Below are 9,343 nucleotides of genomic sequence, written 5' to 3'. Positions count from 1 at the left end.
TTTGTCTCGGCTGTCAGAAGGAGGGCAAGCTGATCTTCCTGATCAAAAACACCTTGTGGTTTTTCCTCATAGATGTTGTGCGTTTCCCAGTAAATGAGATGAGGAGTGTGAAGTAGAGGAGAGAGGGAAGCGAAAAAGAGAAGGATAGGAGAGAGGTAAGCGAAAAAGAGAAGGATAGGAGAGAGGTAAGGGAAGAAGAGAGGGATAGGAGAGAGGGCGGAGGGGGAAGAGGAGGAGAGAAAGGAGGAGTGGAAAGGGGAGAGAGGAGAAGGAGAGAGGTAAGGGAAGAAGAGAGGGATAGGAGGAGGGCGGAGGGGGGAGAGGAGAGAAAGGAGTGGAAAGGGGAGAGAGGAGGAGAGAGGTAAGGGAAGAAGAGAGGGATAGGAGAGAGGGCGGAGGGGGAGAGGAGGAGAGAAAGGAGTGGAAAGGGGAGAGAGGAGGAGAGAGGTAAGGGAAGAAGAGAAGGATAGGAGGGCAAGGGGGGGAGAGGTGGAGAGAAAGGAGGAGAGGAAAGGGGAGAGAGGAGAAGGAGAGAGGTAAGGGAAGAAGAGAAGGATAGGAGGGCAAGGGGGGGAGAGGAGGAGAGAAAGGGAGGAGTGGAAAGGGGAGAGAGGAGAAGGAGAGAGGTAAGGAAGAAGAGAGGGATATGGAGAGAGGGCGGAGGGGGAGAGGAGGAGAGAAAGGAGTGGAAAGGGAGAGAGGAGGAGAGAGGTAAGGGAAGAAGAGAGGGATAGGAGAAGAGGGCGGAGAGGGGGGAGAGGAGAGAAAGGAGTGGAAAGGGGAGAGGAGGAGAGAGGTAAGGAAGAAGAGAGGATAGGAGAGGGGCGGAGGGGGAGAGAGGGAGAGAAAGGAGTGGAAAGGGGAGAGAGAGGAGGAGGAGAGAAGGAAAGGAAGAAGAGAAGGATAGGAGGGCAAGGGGGGAGAGGAGGAGAGAAAGGAGGAGAGGAAAGGGGAGAGAGGAGGAGAGAGGAAGGGGAAGTAGAGAAGGATGACAGAAGAAAGGTGGTAGGGAGGGAGGGGGATGAGAGAGGGAGAAGAAGTGATGGATAAGTAAAATATGGTGTATGGAGAGCAGAAGAGCCAATAATTGTTTTTTGAGAGTTGACGGTAGGTGAATTGATGTTAACATTTAATAATACAATATGATGTTGGCTATGTAATAGTTATATGTGATTATGTTATGAAAGTGGAAAAAGCCAAGGTGGCGCAGTGGTTAAGTGCAGCACTGCAGGCTACTTCAGCCTGATTGCAGTTCTGCAGTTCAAATCCCACCGGCTCAGGGTTGACTCAGCCTTCCATCCTTCCGAGGTGGGTAAAATGAGAACCCGGATTGTTGTTGGGGGCAATATGCTGACTCTGTATACCGCTTAGAGAGGGCTGAAAGCCCTACGAAGCGGTATATAAGTCTAACTGCTATTGCTAAAAATAAAAAAAAACATTTAAAAAAAGGTATGTGTTTGTGTGGATGCGCAGGCTTGTGTATGAACAAAGACTGAATGAAGGGTCGAAAGATATAAACCCCCACATTGACAATCTCAAGTGCAACTTTTAACCGTCAAACACAATCTCAGTTCTTCGAGCTCAACCAGGAAGATTCATTTTATTCAGGAAGTTGTGATAAGAGAGAAAAATGATGCCTTTGTGTCTTCGTTTCCCCAGTAACCTTTATTATTATTATCAAATTAAGTACCCTTCCCATAAAACTGATTTCAGTGAATACTGGTCAGTAAGAGACAGGGTGTAGCTTGGGCTAACACATTTCCCCTGGACCAAATGGTGCTCCATCACACACAGACACACCTAGAGGACTAGCCCCCCATTCCTAGGATGTTCAAATTCCAACCAACAAGGAGTGGGGGGGGGGGGAGGAGGGGAACCAACCCAGCTTGCTAAGCTCCGAGCTAAGTCGAGTTCTAAATCTCACGATCTTGAAAAACGCCTTGTTTATTAGGTTTTATGGTGTAATGTCTGAATGTCCCCTTAGTGAAGCTGGGTGTTCTCTGCCCCCCCCCAGGAGCGGGATGGGTAGGGGGGGCTAGTCCTCTAGGTGTGCCCCCCTACCCACCCCGCTCCTGGGGGGCTATTAAAGGGGCTTTGCGACCTCTTTGAAACAGCAAGGGGAGGGGTTTTTTTTTGCCTGCTTCAAGGAGCGCCAGTTGGGACCTCACCCCATGCCGTGTACCCTCTTCACCTGCCCTGTTAGAGTTCCTCCTTCTCGTTGCTCGACTTCTTTTGGAAGGAAGACAGGATGTTCAACCGCTTGGACAGCTCTTCTTTCTTCCCGTCGCTCATCTTGGTCTCCTCGATCAGCTTGGTGATCCGGGAGATCTCGCCGGGGACGAACGGGTCCCCCTGGGCAAGGATTTTGCCCATGATTTTGATGTATTGCTCGGCGAATTTGCGCTCGCTCTCTTTGGCCTCGGACAAACGCTCTCGGCCCTTTTCCAAGAGGGCTCGGCGACGCTCGGGTTCTTGGGCGGCACTTACGAATTGGCTGGCCAAGGCGTCAAATATTTTCAGGCAACCTGGCATTCCCATGTAGATCCCGCGGAGTTTCAGCCAGCGCTGGAGAGCGCTCGCCTTCACCTGCCCGTCGTAAGGCAAAGGGTTCTCCAGGTCCCCATCTTGGAACAAGTAGAAAACTGGATAAGAGTCTTTATCCAGTTTATATTTTTCTCCCAACTCCATGTTCTGCTTGTCCCCGTAATCTGTGAAGAAAAGCAAAAGGAACTCAGGTGGGAGACTTGGGGAACACCGAGTTAATGGGTTTGCAGGTCACCTAACATGGGATCAACCAAGACACACTTTTCCAGAGAGAGAATGGGCAGCGTATACATTTAATAAGATTCAGATTTCAGATTTAGTTTATTTGTATGCCGCCCTTCTCCGGGAGGGACTCAGGGCAGCGAACAACTCAAAGGGGGGAAAGGGAAACATAGAACACAATACACATAGTTAAAATAACCAACAATCACACAACCACACAGGTCGCGCGGGGAGGGGAGCTCATCAACCCCAGGCCTGCCAGCAAAGCCAGGTTTTGACGGCTTTTCGGAAGGCCTGGAGAGAGGTGAGGGTCCGAATCCCTGTGGGGGAGCTCGTTCCAGAGGGCCGGAGCCGCCACAGAGAAGGCCCTCCCCCGGGTAATAGCCAGGTGGCATTGGCTGGTAGACGGAACCCGGAGGAGGCCGACCCTGTGTGATCTAATGGGTCTGTGGGAGGTAATTGGCAGCAGGCGGTCTCTCAAGTACCCAGGTCCGATACCATGAAGGGAGAATAAATCAATAAAAAATAAGTGTGTTTGGGGCTTTCACAAAGGCCAAAGTTTCTAAACAGAAATTTTAAAGTTACATTTGAATGGCTGGATTAAACTATTACAACAACGCTCTCAAGGGACACGCTGGCTCAGTGGCTAAGATGCTGAGCTTGTCAATCAGAAAGGTCGGCAGTTTAGCGGTTCGAATCCCTAGAGCTGCATAACAGGATGAGTTCCTTTCCCGTTAACTTCTCCCAGCTTCTGCCACCTAGCAGTTCGAAAGCACGTAAAAATGCAAGTAGAAAATAGGGACCACCTTTGGTGGGAAAGTAACAGCGTTCCGTGCGCCTTTAGCGTTTAGTCATGACCACGGAGATGTCTTTGGACAGCGCTGGCTCACGGAGATGAGCACCGCCCCCTAGAGTTGGGAACGACGAGCACATATGTCCGAGGGGAACCTTTACCTACAATTTTCTCAATACAAAGGAACAGTCAATTAATTTGAAGGACGAGAATATGCAGCTGATAGAACCCCAACATTTGGAAGCCTTGAGGTCTAGCCGCTTGCAAAGCTCACCCCGGCTGAAGCGCAAGGCCAAAAATGGTGTACCCTTGGGAGTGAATTCAGACCCTCCGCGCAATTCAGCCTATTGTTTTGATCCTCCCCGGGGTGGAAAGAAAGAGCAGGTGTCATTTTAAAACTGGGACGGGAGGGGAATTTCCACTTCTAAAACGGTAGCAGAGAGAGAGAGAGGACTGTTTTAGAAGTGAAGATCGAAAGTTGAACATTCGGAAACTCTTGGGTTTCCACTGAGATGAGACCCAGGTCACAGATGGGCCAGGAGGAAATAGGGCACTCGATCTGTGAGGGCATCTGCAACCCTGCACCCAAAACCTTATAACGCCTGAAAGCTCAGTGGTTAGAGCTGGTGCAGAGGCTACATCTGGAAAGTACCAGACTGAGCACGTGGCAATTAAGTAAAACCAGATAGTTTTGTTTACATGAAAGCCAGTTTGGTCCAGTGGTTAAGGCACAAGGCTAAAATATGGGGGGGCTCTGAATTTTAGTGCTGCCTTAGCCATGAAAGGCAGCTGGGTAACCCTTAGGCTTCACCGGCATTGCTGTTAAGTTAAGTTAAGTTAAGTTAAGTTAATTTTATTTACATGCTGCCCTTTTCCCCCGAAGGGGACTCAGGGCGGCTCACAACTCAACTAAGGGAGGGGGATACAGACAAAAAAATTTAAAACAACACGCAACAATACATAATTTAAAACACACCACAGTCATACCATTTGAGAAGGGGGTAGAAGCTTTTTAGCCCCAGGCCTGTCGGAATAGCCAGGTTTTAAGGGCTGTGCGGAAGGCCTGGAGGGTGGTGAGGGTTCGAATCTCCACGGGGAGATCGTTCCAAAGGGTCGGAGCGGCCACAGAGAAGGCTCTCCTCCGAGTTACGTGGAATATAGGAGGAAGATATGTTGGACATGTTCACCCCCTTGAGTTATTTGTCAAGATAAATATCAAGGTATGATACAAATAAAATAAATAATTTTTTTTTTAAAAAAAATCCTGCCTTTATTATTTTGATAAATAAGTCAAGGCAACTGACATACCCAATACGGCACCAAAATATAGCATGGACAAGACCGAGTGGCTATTGATGCTCCCTCCCAAGGATGGCCCAGCTATTCCATCCCTTAGCCTGGGGGGTGAAACCATACGCCCCTCAGAGAGGGTTCGCAATTTGGGAGTCCCCCTGGATCCCCAGCTGACGTTAGAACACCATTTGTCGGCTGTGACCAGGGGGGCCTTTGCCCAGGTCCGCCTGGTGCACCAGTTGCGACCCTACCTGGACCGGGAGGCCCTTCGGATAGTCACTCACGCCCTCGTGACCTCAAGACTGGATTACTGTAACGCGCTCTACATGGGGCTGCCCTTGAAGAGTGTCCGAAGACTTCAGTTAGTCCAGAACGCAGCCGCGCGAGCGATTGTGGGAGCACCTAGGTACACCCACGTTACACCTATCCTCCGCGAGCTGCACTGACTGCCCATTGGTCTCCGGACACGCTTCAAGGTGCTAGTCGTTACTTATAAAGCCCTTCATGGCATCGGACCTGGGTACCTGAGAGACCGCCTCCTGCCAATTACCTCCAACAGACCGATCAGATCCCACAGATTAGGCCTCCTCCGAATTCCATCCACTGGCCAATGCCGGCTGGCGACCCCCCGGGGCAGAGCCTTCTCTGTTGCAGCTCCGGCCCTCTGGAACGAGCTCCCTGTGGAGATCCATACCCTTACGACCCTCCAGGCCTTCCGTAAAGCCACTAAGTCCTGGCTGCTCCGGCAGGCCGGGGGGGAGGGGGGGGCTGTTGAAGTATCCAGCCCCACTTTAATTGTGAATGTTGTGTGTATTTTAAACTGTTGTTTGTCTTATTTATTCCCTTCCCCTTTGTATTGTAAGCTGCCCGGAGTCCTCCGGGAGTGGGCGGTATATAAGACTAATAAACTATAACTATAAATATTTTATTTCTTAGAACTGCACAACAATTTTAAGAAATAAAGAGACCTTCATCTTCTTCATCAACATCCCAAATCCAACTTTCTGGACCTCAGGTGTGCCCAGGTGGGGATCACCCACCTGGGCGGAGCCCCATCTCACCTGAGATGCCCACTTCGGCCACCAGCAAGTCGCTGCTGGATTCCGAACTCTCGGCCACCTTTTTGAACTCATCCTGCTTCTCCCCGTAAGGGTACTGGGTGTCGAATTTCACCAGGACGTATCTGTGCTTTGGGATTACCTGTGGGAAGAGCAACACACACAAGGCTTTACAATAGAATAGCAGAGTTGGAAGGGACCTTGGAGGTCTTCTAGTCCAACCCCCTGTTCAGGCAGGAAACCCTACACCACTTCAGACATGAGCCGAGGTGGCGCAGTGGTTAAATGCAGCACTGCAGGCTACTTCAGCTGACTGTTATCTGCAGTTCGGCTGTTCAAATCTCACCAGCTCAGGGTTGACTCAGCCTTCCATCCTTCCGAGGTGGGTGAAATGAGGACCCAGACTGTGGGGGCGATATGCTGACTCTGTAAACCGCTTAGAGAGGGCTGAAAGCCCTATGAAGCGGTATATAAGTCTAACTGCTATTGCTATAAATGGATATCCAACATCTTCTTTAAAACTTCCAGTGTTGGGGCATTCACAACTTCTGGAGAAAAGCTCTTCCACTGGTTAATTGTTCTAACTGTCAGGAAATTTCTCCTCCGTTCTAAGTTGCTTCTCTCCTTGTTTAGTTTCCACCCATTGCTTGGGAAGGACTGTGAAAACCCACAAGGATTGTCGGTAACGTATTTTCTCCACCGATTTTTCTAGCGGATGGGTTGAAAACCTGCCATGTTCCCTAGTATTTCAAGCCATTTTTCTTGGGTCCTCCTGAACCCACACATTGCAGCAAATTATGGAGTGTCCTCCCCCCCCCACCAAACCAGGCTTCACTGAATAAAGCACACACAGTTGTGAGGGAACACACCACACATTAAGCCAGGGCATTTTGCCCCTTCAGAAAAAGTCTTCAACCTGGCCCTTGTCCTATCACCAGGGAGACCCCTGTGTCCTGCTCAAGGTTTCCGAATCCAGACCCACCCAAACAATGGCTAATTTTAGCGGGGTTTTTTGGCCCTCATGTTTGTGTCACAGTGGAGAATTTTTCCCCTCAGATTTCAAGGGAGGAGAATATCTCCATTTCCAAAATGCTGAGGTGCTGAGGTCTATTCCATCTCTACTGTTGCTGAGGTAAAAAAAAAACAGCCAATGGGAACCTAGGAAACGGAGGCCGTGTGGCATTGGTCACTCATTTGGCTTGGATGGGCGAAGGGCCAATGAAACAGCGGAGACCCAAAGTCTGGGCTACCAATCAGATGCTTTGGAGGGGGGGGGGAAACGGCTATAAAAAGGAGCAGCACAAGGGCATCAGTCAGAGAGCTGAAGAGAAGAGGGTGGAAGAGCAGTGAAGGAGTCACTTGCTGCCTCAGAGTTGGCTGGTTGGGGTCCTGGAAAAGCCGGAAGAGGCTAAAATGGCAGCCTTGAAGCCACACTGAGCCTCTAGGGCAGCCAAGCCTCACTAGGCTGAAGTCCTAGAAGGGCCCTGAAGGGGCCAGAGCGGCCGTCTGATGGGCCATAGAGCTGAAGCCTCTCTAGAGAAGCTGGAGGCTGAAGAGGCCAGAGCAGCAGCCTAAAGGGGTGGAAGTTACTCCCCAGTAAGCCGACTGACATCATCCAGACTGAAGGACGGGGTGGGGACGGCTTCTCTGAATGGCCAGAGAGCTGGAAGGCCAGAAGGGCCAAACAAGCAGCCCCCTCCGCCTTAAGGAGGCGCCTCCCGAGCCACCTGGGCTTGAGGAGGAGGAGGGGGATCTGAGGAGCAAAGGAGCTGGACCCCCCCCCCCTGCAGAAGGGCCAGCTGGAAGTCTGTCACTACGCCATCATCCTTCCAAAGAGGGAGAGCCGGTTCTTTGGGAGAGCCTCCCGGAAGGAGTGACTTCGATGCTTCACTAGCTCACTCCAGGCTTGGGGAAACAGGCCAAGCAGCTTCCAGGCGGGGCTGCCTGGGGCCCTCCCGGCTCTGGTTCCCACACCTCCCTGGCGACGGTGGCCACGGATCCAGAGCTGAGATGGGCAGCGTTCACTTTGCTATCTTCAGGTTGTCTGAATGATTCTTGGGCATCCCCGTGCTCTACATGGGGCAGCCCTTGAAGAGCATTCGGAGACTTCAGCTTGTCCAGAATGCAGCCGCGCGAGCGATCGTGGGTGCACCTCGGTACACCCACGTTACACCTATCTTCCGCGAGCTGCACTGGCTGCCTATTGGTCTCCGGATACGCTTCAAGGCGCTAGTCGTCACTTATAAAGCCCTTCATGGTATTGGACCTGGGTACTTGAGAGACCGCCTGCTGCCAATTACCTCCACTAGACCGATTAGATCCCACAGATTAGGCCTCCTCCGAATTCCATCCACTGGCCAATGCCGACTGGCGACTACCCGGAGGAGGGCCTTCTCTGTGGCTGCTCCGACCCTCTGGAACGAACTCCCCGTGGAGATTCGAACCCTCACCACCCTCCAAGCTTTCCGCAAAGCCCTTAAAACCTGGCTGTTCCGACAGGCCTGGGGCTGATGAGTTCTTGTCCCCGCTCGAATGGTATGGCTGTTGAGTTGTTTTTAAAATTGTGGTATTGTTTCGTCTATGTCCTTTTTTTCCTATTTGTACCCCCCCCCCCCCACTTGGTTTGTGAGCCGCCCTGAGTCCCTTCTGGGAAAAGGGCGGCATAGAAATATAATCAATTCAATTCAATTTCTCCCACCCTCCTCCCCAAGGCCTGGCTGGGCTTCCTCCTTAGAAGCGGCTGGGGGGGAAATGCACTCTGCGCCTGGTCAGAGGCACCGCTGCCCTCTTTTTTCCCAGGGGAGGGGAGGTCCGTAGAGGGCCCCCCCCCCCCGCTGTCCACTTGGACTCCCCGGATTGGCGAGTGGCGGGAAGCGGCCCGCTTTCTGCCCGCCCCTTCGGCTTATCCAGGGGAGGAGCGCAGGGGAAGGAAGGGGGAAAAGGGAAGGGGCGAGCCGGGCGCCCTCCGCGGGGTTGCCCGTGCCTTGGAAGCCGCCCTGCAGAGGGAAGGCGGCAGCCCCAGGTGGGCGGGTGGGCTGAGCTCCAAGCGAGCCCCTTGCAACGTCCCGGTTGGCATCCCTTCCCCGCTTAGTCCCCGAGATGCCTCCCTCCCCGGAGGGTCCCTTGCAAGGCAGGAGGATGCCAGGCCCGGGTTGCGCCCCGCCAGCTGCCTCTTCCCTGCACAGCAGCGCCGGGCCGGCTCGGGCACCGGGCTGGGGGGCGCGCGGGCTTACCTTGTAGAAGGTGACGGTGTCCAGCGGGAGCGCGCCCTTGGTGTGCAGCGCGCCGCTCCGCTCCGGCCCCGCGCAAAGCAGCAGCAGGAGCAGCAGCGCCGGGAGCAGCAGCAGGAGGCGAGAGGCGCGGCGCCCGGGACTCGCCATGGCGACCAAGGCGGCTGCTGGGCGAGCGGGCGGAAGCTTCCTCGTCGAGGGAG

At 52.9% G+C, this 9,343-nt stretch overlaps 1 protein-coding gene across 1 annotated transcript; it reads right to left on the bottom strand.

Annotated features, from left to right (window-relative positions):
• Positions 1 to 1,581: 1,581 nt before the first annotated feature.
• On the bottom strand, positions 1,582 to 9,343 carry ERP29 (endoplasmic reticulum protein 29). The gene is made up of 3 exons (XM_087705449.1): positions 9,144 to 9,343; positions 5,914 to 6,052; positions 1,582 to 2,708 (listed from the first exon to the last, which is right to left on the bottom strand). The coding sequence occupies exons 1-3, from the start codon at positions 9,288 to 9,290 to the stop codon at positions 2,200 to 2,202; spliced, it is 795 nt and encodes a 264-aa protein (XP_087561575.1). The 5' UTR covers positions 9,291 to 9,343; the 3' UTR covers positions 1,582 to 2,199.

This window comes from Thamnophis sirtalis, unplaced genomic scaffold (assembly GCF_051295495.1).
Source record: "Thamnophis sirtalis isolate CommonGarterSnake01/CBP01778 unplaced genomic scaffold, rThaSir2_p1.2 scaffold_2, whole genome shotgun sequence".
Taxonomy (NCBI): Eukaryota; Metazoa; Chordata; class Lepidosauria; order Squamata; family Natricidae; genus Thamnophis; species Thamnophis sirtalis.
This window is presented reverse-complemented; position numbering and strand designations above follow the sequence as displayed.

Excerpts from the sequence above, each read along its gene's own strand:
- ERP29 (XM_087705449.1), bottom strand. The coding sequence starts at position 9,290 with ATGGCGAGTCCCGGGCGCCGCGCCTCTCGCCTCCTGCTGCTGCTCCCG. Across the intron at positions 6,053-9,143 it reads ACACCGTCACCTTCTACAAG|GTAATCCCAAAGCACAGATA; the intron begins GTAAGCCCGCGC and ends CTCTTCCCACAG. Across the intron at positions 2,709-5,913 it reads GGCCGAAGTGGGCATCTCAG|ATTACGGGGACAAGCAGAAC; the intron begins GTGAGATGGGGC and ends TTTTCTTCACAG.